This window comes from Gossypium hirsutum, chromosome A09 (genome assembly GCF_007990345.1).
Source record: "Gossypium hirsutum isolate 1008001.06 chromosome A09, Gossypium_hirsutum_v2.1, whole genome shotgun sequence".
In the NCBI taxonomy this organism is placed as follows: domain Eukaryota; kingdom Viridiplantae; phylum Streptophyta; class Magnoliopsida; order Malvales; family Malvaceae; genus Gossypium; species Gossypium hirsutum.
Genome location: NC_053432.1, coordinates 1,044,796 through 1,062,439, shown reverse-complemented (window position 1 = coordinate 1,062,439; position 17,644 = coordinate 1,044,796). Strand labels below are relative to the sequence as shown.

The window sequence follows — 17,644 nt, the reverse complement described above, 5'->3', positions numbered from 1 at the left end:
AGCTTACTTTTTATCTTACACTATAGTATTTAATTTCACCGCCCTACTATTTTTACACTAACAACAGATAAACGCACCACCCATCCAAACCTACACTAAAACAACGTTTTGAGCAAAATCCAACTACTTTTAACATTGCTAAACCCTGTAAGGGAATAGGCCTTTTTATTTTTGCAGGTCATTCAATAAATCTTTCTACCAAAGCAGCAAATTGCTATGCTACTCGGATGAATATAGTCATGTCTGACAAAGATATGTCTAATTTTTTTTCATATATTAAGATTATATCCGTGGGTAAGTTAAATTTACAAATTTCAAAATAAACACGAAATTATTTGAAAATTTTCATTTTAGAATATTGAATTATTCAAAAATTATTATTTAAGTCATTAGACTGTTAAAGTAATAATTCGACGATTAGTATAATAGATCAATACTCATTGATAAGTAGAACATATCTTAAACCCAAGCTCATCTGACAATTAATATTGAAGATCGAAGAAGAAAACTATTTGAATTTTAATTCGTAGATTCATAATGTTCAAAATTGTTTCATGAAAAAAACTGAATTGTAAAAGAGAAATGAATGAAAGCTTGTAAAAATAGTACGAATAGAGAAAGCCATACAATAATGATTTTAACATTCTAGTGATTTAAATAAAAACTTTTAAATAATTCAATGACCATCTTCTAGTGCACGGAAAATTACACAAAGAATACCAAAAGGAGTTATTCATGTTCAAGCAAGTTTCAACAATACCATTGTTACGGTTACAAATGTACAAGGTCGGGTAATCTCTTGGTCCTCCGCCGGCACTTGTGGATTTGAGGGTACAAGAAAGGGACTCCTTTTGCTGCTCAAACTGCAGCGGAGGATGCTATTCAAGCAGTAGTAGACCAAGGTATGCAACTAAAAACATAAACTTATTAATAGTCTAGTGGCCTTAGATGTAGTTTACCCTATCTGAATATGTTTCAAAAATTGATGCTTCAAAAAGAGAGGTGTCAAAGTAACATAAATAATGATTTGTGTGAGTAACATAGGCAAATAACCAATCCTAACACCTTTAATAGTGTTACATGTGCTTCTGAAAAGCAGGAACTCATCATTGAAACAGAGAAATGGGTAGCAAAGGATGCTTCATAAAAGTAAATGCTATGACAATGGAAATGCAAACCTTGAAAACAATTGCATTATGAAAATAGATTTTTATAAAGTTACAGATTGATCCATTATTACTTTCCAAATATTACAGTGAAAAAAGAGGAGGAAGGCAATAGAACCTTTTTCGGGACTTTGTTCTTAAATTTTTAGAAACTGCTTCTTCTAGAATCTCCTCTCTAATGGTTTGCTATGCTTTGATGTCGAAGCTGAATTCTTTCCGCAAAATCCACTCGACTTTGTTATGGTGGTACCACTGCGTTTCAAGAAGCCAATATGATGAGCAATCAATTCATATCAATCAATGGCTGTTCGATGTAAAATTGAATAATATACACCTAAAGATATTACCTATGATGACTTTGAACTGCTTTTTTCTTCATGGCTGCGAGATTTTTCACTTCCTGGCTGTTTAAAGATAGAAGAAAATAAACAATCAATTCCTTCAAATATCCACCTGGATGAAGTGGAGTCTTGATGCCAATTTTATTGTAGGTGTAGAGCCATTTTCTTATAAACTTAGGCCATTATACAAGTTCATAATCTTAGGACTGATTGTCAGTATTTACATGGTTTTTTAACTACAATAGAGCAAATTTCGGTAAAAGTACCATGGAGACTCTACTTGAAGTCAAATTGCATTTTGCCTCTTCTACTAAAAAATGGGCAAATTAATTCCAATATTGTAAATCAAAGAACAAATTAGTCATTTCTATTAAAAATTGAATTAATTTGTATTGTTAAAAATTGATGTGACAGACAATATAACCAAACAGTGCCACGTGTACCTCATGTTATGTACAATGATCAATTTTTAACGATAGAAATGACTGAAATTTTTAATAGAAAGACTGGTTTGCTCTTTGATCTAATGTTCAAGGATTAATTTATCTATTTTTTAAATATAGGGGTAAAATGCAATTCGATTCCTTTACTAGCAAATTTCCTTTAAAGCAACCAAGCATATCGACGTTAAAATTTGAATTCTACAATAAGAAATTGTAGACTGCATTCAGTTGTCTCAAAAGCTATACCTTATTTATAAGGCACTCACCTATAAACTGGAAAAGGTAACAGTCTGAGGGAGAAAAAATTAGGAAAAACTTCAAGAATGACACTATCGCAGTGATAAATAATAAATTCAAGGCATTTTAATGGATTCCAACTCCTATTTTAGCTGCTACGGTATTATTGCCACTCAAATTCTAAGAGGCTACGCAACATGCCCTTGTAAACTAAGGGTTCTTACTTTTACCAGTTTTTGGAGGAGCTAGCATGCTTTTCCTAATATTCAACAAATTTGCAGTGCTCTTTTTCCTTTTCTACACAGTTTTTAATAGAGGAAGAAGAAGAAGATTACCTCTTCATAAGATCTATCTTCGCTTTCTTCATTATGTTGCTCTTGACATTGGACATATTGTAACCAGGTCCACTTCCTAGATAACATTTTTACAAATAAAACCAACAGATCACACAAGACCCTTTTTATTAACAGCCACAAAGATCAAATTCGCATATTTTCCAATAGTAAACCAATAAATTAGATCAAACAAGCATTAGAGGAACAAAGAATGTTACCAGCAAAAAAGCTTCTTTTGCTTGAAGGTGGAACCTTTGTGCAAAGCTGAACCTGCCGACTTTGTTTTCCTAATCAAATTGAAATCAAGGTAAGAATTCTGACAACCAAAAAGCAGAGTGTGTTAGAAGTTGGAACACACAGATACACACATAGCAAGATCTTGCTTGCAACAAACTCATTCTATTAATGTATTGACATGAAAGGTTCTTTTAAATGCTCCACACATCTTTGTTTTAAATCCATGATCTTATTCATCAATTAAAGGCCACTTCTCACTATTACTTTAAGTATGTAGGCAAACAATTAAAGCCATGTCTCAGTGCAAGTTTGGGCCAATACAGGTTCTTGTGAACAGTATTCAAGAAATAGTTCCAATTTTCAGCACTTTCTGAAGAAAGTTGCCTTTATTTTTTTGCAAAGCTTGGGGACTATTGCACAAGTTATGACCACTAAATGCAGATCAAACCAGTAATACAAGAGTCTAAGAGATAGAAGCACACATGTAACAAGATCAAGCTACTTGTCAAAACAATGGGTTATATTGTTATTAAGAATTCAAAAAACAAGCTGATTGAGTCTTAGCTCGATTGGCATCGGCATTGTTGCCAGTGCAGGATGACGCGGGTTTGAGTGCGTTAAAGCGGTTGGGGAGGGGCTATGGTTAGTTCTAGTATTGTATCAAAAAGAGTAGATATGATGAGAACCTATAATGAGATTAATGTTCAAAAAAAAAGAAGAAGAAGAAATAATCAAAGAACAAGGAGCATACGAGCATCTTCTTTCTTGTATAATTGTTTAAGCCGGTCAATTGCTTTGTTCTCGGCCTCCTGAACATCCTTCAATTTTGCCTAATACAACAAATCATTGAACTTTAGTGGGGAAGTTGGTATTATAACAGTGCTGATATTTAATTAAAGGCATATTGCTGGTTCCTACGCATTTCACCAACAGCCTAGCTATTAAGTAAGTTAAAAGATTACCTCATACAACTGTCTCCATCTAAACGATACTTTCTTTAGCTTCATCCTCTCAATTACTATTTTCATACTCTCGCGGCCAAACTGCAGCTCATAGAAATTCTTCCATAGTTTATCAGTTACTGAACTAAGATCCCTTCCCTACATCAATTAATCAGTCCCAATTAAATATATATAGAAATTGAAGGAAAAACATCTAATTGCGGCATAAACAATGCAAGTCAACTCACCTTTGTACTCGTTTCCACATGCAATAATTGATCAACTGTACAATGCGGTAGAATACGTTCAAGAAGATGTGAATCTGTCTCACCAACATCTCCAAGGTACCTTACATTATCTATCACTGTTCTAACACAAAGGTCCACCAGTGAAGGAGTTTTTCTCATTTCGCTTTTATCTGCTATGTTTCTCGATCTCTTCTCCACATACATATTGCTCTAGGAGAAAAAAATGCAATTAAGATAATTTATTTTGTTATGCCATAGCTCTATCTCTAGGTAAAAAAGACCTCTCCACTCCTCTCAATTTCGAAATTGAGCAAATTAGTCCATCCCAACGAAATCAAAGCAATTTAATCAGTCAATTTTGAAAGTGAGCAACTAAGTATAATTAATCACACCAATGTTTTCCATCAATTGTACATGATTTTGATTGATATAATAACAAATTTGCTCAATTTTGAAATTGAAAAGGACAAGAGATGTCTTTTTACCTCTATCTCTATTTCTCACTTTTTTACAAATGGTCAGTCTTGGATTTGCAGATAAAATTCAGTAAATTAAAATTATGATCAGATTAGATGTATAAAAAGAATTCAACTAATAACTGATTTATATCATCCAACAGTAATTAAATCTACAATTCTCCAAAACTTTTCGGATTCTAGCTTTCAACAATCAAAGAAAATTTTTTCCGTATTTTTCATTATAAAAAAATAAAATTATTGTAAGATAATAAATAATCAACCTAAACAAAATCGAAAAGATAAACAGATGTATATCATCATATCAGAAACATTAAGAAAAATAATAAAAAAAAGATCGGAGTCATTGGATTTGAAACTAAGCTGAAGAGAGCTTACCGATTATTGATTTGCGAGAAGGAGCGAAGGGATTCGATGAAATTGGATACGGGGAAAACCAGATCGATCAACGATTGCTGACGATAATCACAATTCTTTGGGCAATACGAAAAATTTCCGGTTCATGTGCTAACATGCGCCGACTCGAAGATGATGACGAGTCATGCTATTCTTTGCAGACTCTTGTATTTATCTTGAGGGATTATCCGGGAAAAATCCGAGTCGGCTCTTAATAAAATTTTAGGTTGATTTAATTGGTTTGGGTTTATCTCGACTTTAAAAATGAATTAAAATTTTATCTAAATTTAACTCAAATAAAAATATTAAAACTTAAGTTTAAATCAATTCACTAGTATTAAAATTTTTTATATAAAATTTTCTAAATTTATATTTTTACTCAAATTTTTTTACTTTTTAAACAAGTTGTTGAACCAGACCGATGACCCGACCGTCTAACTATATTAACTTTGCTAACTTGCGCCAGGGTGCATGATTTGCCAGCTTTTTGTTTTTTTTATTACAATAAATTTTGGATATAATGATAAAACAAATTGTATTTTAAGGAAAACTGAGTTCTAAAGTTAGATTATAAATTAAAATAAATGTCTAAATTTTATTTTATTTTATGTGAACCCAAAATTGAACAAAAATATATGTATTTTATTTACGAATCGATTTGAGTGCTTAAAGAGAATATTCCCTAAAGAAAGAAAATGTCAAGCTTTTATATAAATTTCAACCCTAATATAATTTCTTTTATAAAATTAGATAATATATATTATAAGGTCTAAGACTTAAAATTGACGTGAACAACTTACTTAATTGATGGTATTTATTATTTTTTTTAAAAATTAAATAAATAAAATTTAAAATCTTAAGTAGAATTTAAATGGGTTAAATAAATTTTGAAATTTTGCATAAATTTTTTATGGAAGAAAATAAAAAAAATTATTATAAAGAATTTGTCTTATTTGCTTGTTAAGATTTTGCCTGTTATAGAGTGGTAGATGTTATACGCTTATAACATGTTGTTATATAGAGATAATTGTTGTAAGTCTACAATAGAATTTATATCGTGAATTTCTATCAAATAAAAAAAATTGAGAATTATGTTAAAAAAAAGAAATAAAGTGAGAATCAAATCAACAAAATTAAAAGGCGTATTTAGGCGTTTATATTATTGTTTTTATGCATATTTTATTTTACATTGTTTCACATGATTAATTATAAAGTTCATAAATCTAACAAGCACAATTAATCAATATGAGTTATCAAATTAAATTAATTAATTTATCACGAGTTATTAAATTCAAGTAATCAATTTATAAGTTTATGATGCTCTGAATTCATAGTAGGAATTTTAATTAGGGAACTTAATAGTTTATTGAATTTATATCTTTAATACCTCTTATTGAAAATTATTTTCATTTAATAAAATATGATTAATAGAATTTTTCATGTGAAAATTAACTATTTTAATTAAGATCATTTTTATTATAAGCTTGTTTATATGAAATAGCTATAATTTCACTTAAATTTTTAAAATTATAGAAAAATAATTTAATAAAGAATGTACATCATAACTATGGATATTGTTGTTATAAGTTAAAAAACTGTTAATAGAGGGTTAAAATAAAATATAAGAAATCAGTTCTACTAGAAACTCGGTTGTTATAGTAAAATGTTATTATAGTGGGTGGTTGTTATAGAGAAAACTGACTGTGTATATATATTATTTTTCAGTTATGTTATTTTAACTTATCACTTATAATATTTATATATTATTTAATTTTTTTAAAAATAATCAATTAATTATCAATTGAGTTATAGCTTGATTGGCATGTGTATTGTTGCCAATATAGGAGGATGTGAGTTCAAGTGCGCTAAAGTGCATTATCCTTTTATGGGTTGCGAGGAATTATGGATAGTTCTAAGCATTGTGTCAAAAAAAGCATATATTGTAACAACCCGATTTTGGGTCTAGTCGGAACAGTGGTTTTGGGACCACAAATTCGATGTAGAAAAATTTATTTTTATGGTCTACAATTTTATGGAATGATTTCGTGAAAATTTCATTCAAAAAATTTGATGTTTGAGCACTCAATTTAGTCAAAAAGACTAAATTGTAATAAGTGCAAAATGTGTGTTCTAGAAGCTAGAGGTGTCTAATTGGTATGAAATTTTAAATTGGAGGCCCTTAAATAGTAATTAGACCATTGGTTAAATTGGTGGACAAAATGGATATGGTTAGGTATGTTTCCAAAGTTTTTTATTAAGGGTATTTTAGTAATTTGGTAATTAAATGAATTAAAAAGCCAAATTAAAGGCCAATTTTTGCTCACCCATGGTTAAATGTACTAAGAAGAAACCACGTCTAGGGTTTTTCAAGCTTCTAAGCTCGATTGCAAGTCCGTTCTAGCCCTGTTTTTAATGATTTTTATGTTTTTGAAATCATTGTAACATGGATATTTGTGTATTTTGATGTCTAATGGTAGAAAATGTATGTTTGGTGTATGATAAATGACTTTTGCTAAGTGATTTTCGATGAAAATACCTAAAAAGGACTTATTTGTAAAAAGTTATAAAGTTGGTGTTAAAATGCGAACAAAATAAAAATATAGGTTGCTATAAGCATGTATAAGGTTCGACTAGGCATGGGTATTGAAGAAATTAAGTACATTTCATTTTACGAGCCTAGGGATTAAAATGTAAAAATGTCAAACTTTAGGGGCAAAAATGTAATTTTTGCCATAATATGATTTTGGGCTGATTTGAATAGTATAATGATTAAATAAGTTAAATGTGATATTATAGATCGAGAAAAACAAGGTTCAAAATTAGACCAGGGGAAAACGAGTATTTAACGATTAGGTCCTTTTCGCCATTTTTATGTCGAGGTAAGTTCGTATGTTTAATAAGAATTAAATTATATATGTATAAAATGCTTAATTGATATAATTGTGGTAAATTCTATATTATTGAAATGAAATGTGAATGCTATTGAGTACGATACTACGGAAACGACCGATAGAGATTCAATACAGCGAAAGTCCCGGTTGAACCTTAGGAATAGATAGGATACAAATGTCATGACATTAGGGTTACTGAGATTACATGTAAGACCATATCTGAGATATGACATCGATATGAGACTTCGTGTAAGACCATAATTGGGCTATTGGCATTGATACGAGATTACATGTAAGACCATATCTGAGATATGACATTGGTACGGTACTGTGTGTATGAGATTCCTGAGTATCCTTTAGTATTCCAAGTGGTTCAACGGGTAATTTAACGAGTATGTCAAAGATGAGAAAGAGCAGGTAAGTATTACGAAAGTGTACAAGTATGTACATAAAGTTTTTAAGCATTGACTTCATCATATTGGAAGTTCAAGGTTTCCATTAGAATGTTTTTGTGAAAGCCTTGTGAATTAATGGTCTATACTTGTGATGTAAGAAATACATGGTAAATTTCGATCGACAATCGTGTAATTGGCTTTCGGACTAAATTGTGTTATGATATAGCATGTTTTATTCACACAAATTGTGATTTATTGGATATGAGAAAAAGGAAAGATTGGCATAATTGCCTATTAAAATGATTATGGGGAGATATGAGCTTTAAACAATTAAAAGATGTAAAAATATATGCTTGAAACGTGAATACTCATAATTAATGTGCATGTTTATTTTGAGGTTTGAAATTAAGTGTTTAGTTCTCTGAGTACAATAACCTATACAAGTTTTTCATTATATAGAATATTCTAAGACTTGCTAACATAAGATGATCTATATCAATCCCTATTAAACAACAATAAAATATGTTGAATACAATAAAATAATAAGTACAAGGTAAAGATTGACTCTTGATAGCCAAGCAATTAGTGTTTCGACTCAATCCAATATTCACGATCTAAAGGATTAAATAGGGTATTTTCGATTCGATCCAATCTCTAAAAAATAATTTCCCAAGTGATATGATCTTCATTGATGGACTAGATACCATCCATATATTCAACACAACTCATAAATATAGTTTAATAAATTGTCAATATCTCAAACATGAAAACGATCTCAAACAGCTCTAGTGGTAAAGGAGTCAACACTCCATTGGCACCCAAACACCATTTCCATATTTTTTAACATAAAAATATTAAAAAATAATATTTTATTTAAAAAATTAGTGTCATTAAAATTTAAGAGATATTTAAAAAAATATATTTTATGTCAAATATATAATAACTAGTTTCTTATGCTGTGTTATGCATAGATTTGTTTTATATATCTATTAAAATAAGTTCATTTATTAATTTAAAATAATTCTTAAGATTTGTATTGTTTGATAAATAAAATGACTAAAAATAAATTTATATAAATATGAATGCTTATTTTTTAGTCTTCATAATAATTGTAAAAGTGGTATATAATTTTTTTAAATACAATATTAATTTAACAAATAAATGTTTATGTATGTATTTATTTCAATTTTTTAATGTAATTTCATATAAATTAATATTAGTATATACCAAATATATTTATATTCATGTTAAAAATTATTGTTATCACATAAATATGCAACTATTGTAAAATTAAAAAAAATGTAATTAAGAAAAACTATTTGATATACTGTTATTGAAGTCAAACTCCACAAGTAGAATTAGGGGATTAACAAGTGTCATATAAAGATGTAGTAAAATATTAAAAATATTTTTAAAAAATAGATACAATTTAATTTTTTAATGCTACTTATGGAATAAAAAAATATATTGCCAGTGTACTAAATACTCACCATTTAATTAATATATAAACTAATATAGAAAAATAAAAGAATATATGTATCATCTATACCATTACAAGTCTCTGACTGAGTTGATGTTACAAGTCAATTGGGCACCAACTGGGTTAGAAAAATTATAAAAACGTCATGTTGTAATTAAAACAAGTTGTATTAATCTTTTTGTTTTTGAGGTAAACTACACTAACAATCACCCAAAAATTAATAAATTTCTTTTTTATCCCCTAACTATGAAAAGTTACAAAATGACAACTCAACTATTAATAAATTTCTTTTTTATCACTCAACTATAAAAAGTTACAAAATAATCACCCAATTATTCAATTTTATTTTTTTTATCACTAACTGGCTAATAGTGACAGCTTTTAAAATTGACATAATAATAACTTTATCCTTCAACATTTATAAATTATGTCAAATTAATCTTGATTCTAAAAAAATAACCCTAAATATTTACACATTTTATAATTTAATCTCTCTTTGCTTTTCTTAAAAAAAAAAGAAAAGATTTTTCCAACATACGAATTCCAATGGCATCTTCCATTTATACCGAATATCAGAAAAGGTGAAAGGTGTTACAATACAAATGTTTATATAAGATCAAATGTATGTTAGACAAAAGTTGTGTTATTTACGTTAAGTAGAAGTTTTGTTGTTGAATTTATTAATAAATGTAAATAGGATACTAAATAGTTCATACTGAAGTAGCACCTATATAGCATTCATATTGACATATATGCTCTAAGGGAATCGAATGAAGATAGCTTTTTAAACTAATCCAACAATTTCCGAATTTGTAATTTTGTTCTAAATTCACAAAATTCGTATGAACTATTTTATTTTAGTACGGATTTACAAAGTCCTTGCCAACAATTTAATAAGAGCAACAGATACTGAGAGTAGGCATCGAACATTAATGGCTACCTCCATTTATATCAATATAGTACATAAGTTTGTCTTCATATATGTGCATGAATGCTTCCACCACCAGTTTGATCTCAAAGTTTAGGCATAACAATACGTAAAAATCCATCTCTGCATCATTAGAATCAATGGAGCCATCAACATGAGTATAAACTGTTATTTCTATGTGTTTTAGCTACCACATGAGTGCCAACCACCCCCCCCCCCAAAAAAACTGGTTTTAACTTTGTGCCACTTTATGTACCTCATTCCTTCCATTAGTCACTTTAAGTAGTGGTCGTTTGTATTTTAGTCATTTCAAACTTTTTTTTTTGTTAATTTGGTTACTCCACCGTTAAATGGTAACGGAAAAATTAACGGTGCATTTTCACATATAGTTTTGAAGTGATCAAAACAGGAACGACTTTTATTTTAAATACCTAATGAATAGCTTACCCTAATTTTAGAGTTACTAACGTGAAAATGTACAATCAGCATTTGTTGCCACATAACAGAGTAGTGACCCAATTTCTTTTCTTGGGTGACCAAATTAAAAAAAATCAAGGCAACTAAAATAAGAACTGACCCCTATTTAGAGTCACTAAGAGTGTAGATTACCTAAGTTCTAACAGATGTGAAGATGCTATAACTCAGGAAGAAATGTTACTTTTTGTTTGATGAAATACGTGTTAAGATGACACATTCAAAAGCAAAAGCAAAAACTCAGAGAAGAAAACAAGATACATGATGCTTAGAACTTACAGAAACTCAGCTGAGACACTGTCCCTGTTTACATTAGCGGGAAGTGGCCACACAACCTGGTAAGGCCCTTGTGATATCTTCCTTTTGTGATATGCAGAGATTGAGCCATCAGAGCAATCAGCAGCTAGTTTCCAACAATGGCTAGAGCGTTTACCCCTCACCGTTAAACTGTTGGGAAACAAAATTCTTATCACATCAAATGTGAAGATCAATTGCGTTCTCTGCGGGTAATTGCAGTCACTTGCAACAAATATTAATCTTTGTACTGGAAATCAGATTGTATTTTGTCCCCTCTACTTAAAAAATTGACAAATTAATCCCTGTACATTAGAATAAAGAGCAAACTGATTCTTCTACTAAAAATTTCATCTATTTTTTACTGTTAAAAACTAGTCTCTATATGTCAGCACGAGATACACGTGACACATCAAGTATAACTATCTAGCCATTTCATCAGCCACGTCAATTTTTAATAGAAGAAATGAATGAAATTTTTAATAGAAAGGTCTAGTTTGCTCTTTGATCTAACTTACAGGGATTAATTTACTCATTTTTTGAATAAAAAAGACAAAATGCAATCTAACTTTTAATACAAGAACCTTCATACAACTTTTACGGAAAAAATAGTGATGGTAACATTGCGTTTTGACTGCTATTTATATCCTATTTATGACTCATCACATATATGAAATGGGAAGAGCTTAGAGTAAGAATAGATTAGCCTTACTTTTGGTCATCAACCTCCACTCTAATGTCACCAATGCTGACACCCGGAACTTCAACCATCATAATATAATTGTGTCCAGATTCTGCAACATCCATCTTAGGGGACCATTTAGTGCCTGCATGAAATATAAAAAAATTAGACCAGATTCTCATTCACCATCGAATATTGGCAAGGAGATATGATGTTTCTCATTCTAAGAAAGGATGATGGTTGACTTTTCTTTATAACAATTTAAAAGTCATTAGAAGTAAATCATGGTACTGCAATTTGCACCTACGTGCACTCCTTTTCAGTGTTGAATATTGGCAATATCCCACATTAGGAAAAGATAGAAAGGGAGGGGGTTTGGTTTGTTATATATAGAACCCCTCCCCCTTTGGTTGTATCATCCCAAAATCTTCTCCTTTGTAATATTTCTAGAGGAAATATTAATTTGGTAGTGTCCGAGGACGTAAGCTAAATTGGCCGAACCTCGTTAAAACTCTGGTATTTTATTTCTTATTTGTTTGCTTTTATTTAATAGCTTTATGTTGGTTATATTTATTTAGTTATTATTGCTATAAATATCTAAGTGAGTTCTGTCTAGTTGTTGGGTTTTAAGCGGGACCATTGTGACCCCTCCAATTTAACTGGGAATTTTCTTAGTATAATTGTTGGCATAATAATTATCTAAATATTTCTGATAATATTGTTATTAATATTATCGTCGCTTCCGCAACAATTGGTATCCGAGCCAAGGTTTGTAGTATGCTCTGTGTTTGCAGCTTAGTCTGATCTTACACATCAGAAACATTTCCGAAAGCTTGTGGGTATTCTGCATTTGGTGGCTATTAAGTAGAAGCTATGGCAAAAATGACAGAAGAAAAACCATCCATATCAACAACTTCCACTTCGTACATTTTGCCGAGGATTGGAACTGCAAATACGAGATTTGCAGTGGAAATTTTTGATGGAACAGGTCATTTTGGCATGTGGCAAAGTGAGCTTCTAGATGCCCTATTTCAACAGGGTCTAGATATTGCCATTGAGGAAGAAAAACCAGAAGGGGTTGATGATAAAGAATGGAAGACCATCAACCGATTGGCATGTGGTACAATTCGATCATGTCTTTCCAGAGAGCAGAAGTATACATTCAGTAAAGAGACTTCTGCAAGTAAATTGTGGAAAGCATTGGAGGAGAAATTCTTGAAGAAGAACAGTCAAAATAAGTTGCATATGAAGAAAAGACTGTTTCGTTTCAATTATGTTCCTGGTACCACGATGAACGAGCACATTACCAATTTTAATCAGCTGGTGGCTGATTTGTTGAATTTGGATGTGACTTTTGAAGACGAAGACTTGGCGTTAATGTTGTTGGGATCGCTTCCTGAGGAGTTTGAGTACCTTGAAACTACTCTACTTCATGGAAAATCGGAAGTAACTTTCAATGAAGTAACTGCTGCATTGTATAGCTATGAACTACGCCGAAAGGATAAGTTGAAAGGTTCAGGTGAAGCAGCAGTGGAAGCATTGGTAACAAGAGGTCGTCAGCAAAGTCAGTCTAAGGGGAAGAGAAGAAAGTCCAAAGGTCGAGCTGTTGCCAAAGATGAATGTTTTTTTTGCAAAGAAAAAGGACATTGGAAGAAAGATTGTCCAAAATTGAAGAAAAAAGGGAAGACTCCGCAAGATGCAAATGTTGCAGAATGCAATAGTGAAGCAGAGTCAGACTTTTCTCTTAGTATGACATCTTCAACATTATATGCAGATGAGTGGATCATGGATTCTGGTTGTTCCTATCATATGTGTCCCATTCGGGAATGGTTCTTTGAATTTCAAAAACTAGATGAAGGGGTTGTTTACATGGGTAATGATAACACGTGTAAAATAGCCGGGATAGGTTCAATTAAACTGAGGAGTCATGATGGATCTACTAGAATTTTGCGGGATGTACGATATGTCCCAAAGTTGAAGAAGAATCTCATCTCTTTGGGGTCGTTAGAATCTAAAGGCCTAGTTGTGACAATACGAGATGGAGTTCTTAAAGCAACTTCAGGAGCATTGGTGATGTTGAAAGGCATAAGAAAGAACAATCTGTATTACTACCAAGGTAGTACAGTGGTCGGGACAACAGCAGCAGCAATTTCGAGTACCAAGAAGGACGCTGAGGCAACACAGCTGTGGCATATGCGTTTGGGCCATGCTGGTGAAAAATCCTTGCAAACTCTAGCCAAGCAAGGATTATTGAAAGGTACAAAGACTTGCAAACTTGAATTTTGCGAGCATTGTGTTCTGGGAAAACAACGAAGGGTGAAATTTGGCACTGGGATTCACAATACTAAAGGTATTCTGGATTATGTGCATTCTGATGTATGGGGACCGTCCAAGACTCCATCACTTGGAGGAAGACGTTATTTTGTCACCTTTATTGATGATTTTTCCAGACGAGTTTGGGTGTTTCCTATGAAGAACAAAGATGAGGTGTTTGAAGTTTTCCTTAAGTGGAAAACTAAAGTTGAAAATCAGACAGGAAGGAAGATTAAGGTTCTCCGATCAGACAACGGTGGAGAATATAAAAGCGATCCTTTCCTGAAGATATGCCAAGATTGTGGCATAGTAAGGCACTTCACCGTAGGTGGAACACCGCAACAGAATGGGGTGGCAGAGCGTATGAATCGAACGCTTGTGGAGAAAGTTCGATGTATGTTATCTAATGCTGGATTAGATAGAAAGTTTTGGGCTGAGGCTGTGATGTACGCTCAACATCTCATCAATCATTTGCCATCATCTGCTATAAATGGCAAGACTCCTTTGGAGAAATGGTATGGAAAACCTGCTACTGATTATGACACCTTGCGCATTTTTGGTTCTATTGCATATTGTCATGTGAAAGAATCAAAGTTAGATCCAAGAGCAAAGAAGGCTCTATTCATGGGCTTCAATGCTGGTGTTAAGGGATATCGTTTGTGGTGTCTAGAGGCAAAGAAGACGATAATCAGTAGGGATGTTACCTTTCATGAATCTGCCATGTTGAATAAGGTAAATCCAGAAGGAGTGAGTAGTACTTCGCAGCAGGTGGAGTGTACTCCGCAGCAGGTGGAGTTTGAGCAGAGTGTGGTAATTCCAGCAAAAGGTACCACTAGTGATTCTTCATTGGCAGATGCAGAGTCAGATGAGGAAGAGGTTTCTACCCAAGAACCTCAACAGCAATCAGAGCCAATTGCAGTCAGAAGGCAGAGACGAGAAATTCAGAAACCAGCTCGTTTCACTGACATGGTAGCTTATGCACTTCCAGTTGTTGATAATATTCCATCCACTTACACCGAAGCCATTCAGAGTTTAGAGAATAATAGATGGTTAGGTGCAATGGAAGAGGAAATGCAATCTCTAGAGAAAAACAAGACGTGGAAGCTGGCACAACTACCAAAAGGGAAGAAGGCGATTGGTTGCAAATTTGAAGACACTATTGAAGTTAGTGTTATGAGAAGATGTTCGAAGATGTGGAATATCGCCAAGGTGGAGATTTGTTGAATATTGGCAATATCCCACATTAGGAAAAGATAGAAAGGGAGGGGGTTTGGTTTGTTATATATAGAACCCCTCCCCCTTTGGTTGTATCATCCCAAAATCTTCTCCTTTGTAATATTTCTAGAGGAAATATTAATTTGGTAGTGTCCGAGGACGTAAGCTAAATTGGCCGAACCTCGTTAAAACTCTGGTATTTTATTTCTTATTTGTTTGCTTTTATTTAATAGCTTTATGTTGGTTATATTTATTTAGTTATTATTGCTATAAATATCTAAGTGAGTTCTGTCTAGTTGTTGGGTTTTAAGCGGGACCATTGTGACCCCTCCAATTTAACTGGGAATTTTCTTAGTATAATTGTTGGCATAATAATTATCTAAATATTTCTGATAATATTGTTATTAATATTATCGTCGCTTCCGCAACATTCAGATCGAATATTGCATCGCTAAGTATTCAACCACTCATTAGGTTATGAAATGGTAAAAGTACCATGGAAGCTCTTGTAGTAAGAGTCGGATTACATTTTGCCCCCTTTACTCAAAAAATGAGCAAATTAGTCCTAGAGAGCAAACTGATTCTTTTGTTAAAATTTCTATCCATTTCTACAAATAGATGAAATTTTTAATAGAAAAAGTACTTTTAGCGTTGTGAAATCCATCTAGCCTAGACAATTTGCTTATTTTTAGGAACTTGACACGTAAGAACTATATACTGAAATCAACAAGGTAAGACTAAATGCATAGAAACAAATACATCTTGTTCAGGAACTAAATTGACTTACCATTAGATTTGGACCAACATGTATTCTTCTTAGATTGCAATGGCATCTTTTCACTTGTATTTTTATTTGGTCTAGCAAACTTAGGAGGGTCAGGCGTGGATAATCTCCAATCTAGTCCCAGAGGTTCTAATTTTGCTAAATTTGACAAGTTTGAATCCATCATTGTAGGTCTAGAAAATAATGGTGCTTCAATAGCATTAAAACTCTCCAATGGAGTGGGAACGGATTTGGGAGGTGCAGAACACTGAGAAGCAGTTCTCTGGGGGCAAACCAACATAGAATGGTTGAGTGAGTTGCAGCTAAATTACAGAAGGAGCAATTTATTGCAAAGGTAAAGGTGAGTACCTCTGGTCTTGAAACTTGTCTCATGAAGTAAGCTTGATATGCTGAACCTTGACGTGCAAAGTACATTCTATTATCACATCTCCCACTACAGTTCTGTACCCAGCAAAATTCAATTAACTTTGTAACACCATTCAACAACAAGAAAGGAAAGAGATGCAAAATTAAACAGAAATCATACAAAACAAAAAAAAAAAACCTTTTTCTATAGGAAAAGCATGAAGGTTTCTGTCTCAAATATTTCCAAGATGAAATAAATATGAATCAAGTCAACTCTAAATTCATCACAAGGTAGAGCCTTACAACCAAGTTTCATCTAAGAACCATGTTTAGTTCTTGTAAAAGAAGAAGTAACATATTAAACCCTACTCAGTATAGGAAAAGGAGTAAAAACATGCAGAGATGACAATAACTGGGAAATGAAAAAGAGTACCATGGGAAGAAGGTGAGCAACAGATAAAGTATCATCACAGGGTGAAAAATGGGATGCAATGTTGCTGATTCTGCGTCTTGCTGTTTCGCTTTCCATTTTCGTTTCTTGTTTTCAAAGATGGAGGTGATATGGCTTTGCAGTTTCTCTACAAATGATGACGATTTTTAAGCTGTGAGTAATCAAATATCTGAGTGAAAAAAGATATTTTGTTTTGGGTGATGGGACATTGTTCATTCAAATATCTAACAAATGAGATACAAATATCAGTCTCAGATATTTCTCATTCACAATAAAATCTAAATGAAATTCAACTTTCATTTTTTTTATAATTTTATAATTTAATTCAATTTTTATAAATTACTTATCAAATTAGTTTATTTTGATATATTATATAAAAATTAATCTAATATTAAATAAATATGTATATAATTTAATTAAAATTAAAGTTTTATATATAATTATATCAAATTTAAATATGATATATAATATATAAAATCAAATAAAAAAATAAAGTGAATATCAACATTTGTGTTTTATATTTTATAGGTTGTAATAATATTTTGATACAAATGAGGATGTTGACAATTTTC

General features: G+C 31.7%; 2 protein-coding genes across 4 annotated transcripts; both read right to left on the bottom strand.

Annotated features, from left to right (window-relative positions):
• Positions 1-632: 632 nt before the first annotated feature.
• On the bottom strand, positions 633-5,044 carry LOC107888510 (transcription elongation factor B polypeptide 3). 3 transcript variants are annotated; one of them, XM_016812642.2, is made up of 9 exons: positions 4,803-5,043; positions 3,949-4,158; positions 3,722-3,859; positions 3,511-3,589; positions 2,741-2,809; positions 2,523-2,598; positions 1,514-1,570; positions 1,285-1,418; positions 633-910 (listed from the first exon to the last, which is right to left on the bottom strand). In XM_016812642.2, the coding sequence occupies exons 2-8, from the start codon at positions 4,150-4,152 to the stop codon at positions 1,328-1,330; spliced, it is 714 nt and encodes a 237-aa protein (XP_016668131.1). In that variant the 5' UTR covers positions 4,153-4,158; positions 4,803-5,043; the 3' UTR covers positions 633-910; positions 1,285-1,327. The 3 variants fall into 3 exon arrangements, with proteins under 3 accessions (XP_016668131.1, XP_016668130.1, XP_016668129.1); XM_016812641.2 differs by having other exon boundaries at positions 633-863; XM_016812640.2 differs by lacking the exon at positions 633-910 and having other exon boundaries at positions 1,168-1,418; positions 4,803-5,044.
• Positions 5,045-10,414: 5,370 nt separating this feature from the next.
• LOC107888511 (uncharacterized) lies at positions 10,415-17,349 on the bottom strand. Its single transcript, XM_041077574.1, has 6 exons — positions 17,055-17,349; positions 16,625-16,717; positions 16,280-16,538; positions 11,995-12,109; positions 11,268-11,435; positions 10,415-10,637 (listed from the first exon to the last, which is right to left on the bottom strand). Exons 1-6 carry the CDS (start codon positions 17,148-17,150, stop codon positions 10,601-10,603), a joined length of 768 nt encoding a protein of 255 aa, XP_040933508.1. The 5' UTR covers positions 17,151-17,349; the 3' UTR covers positions 10,415-10,600.
• Between the last annotated feature and the right edge of the window lie 295 nt (positions 17,350-17,644).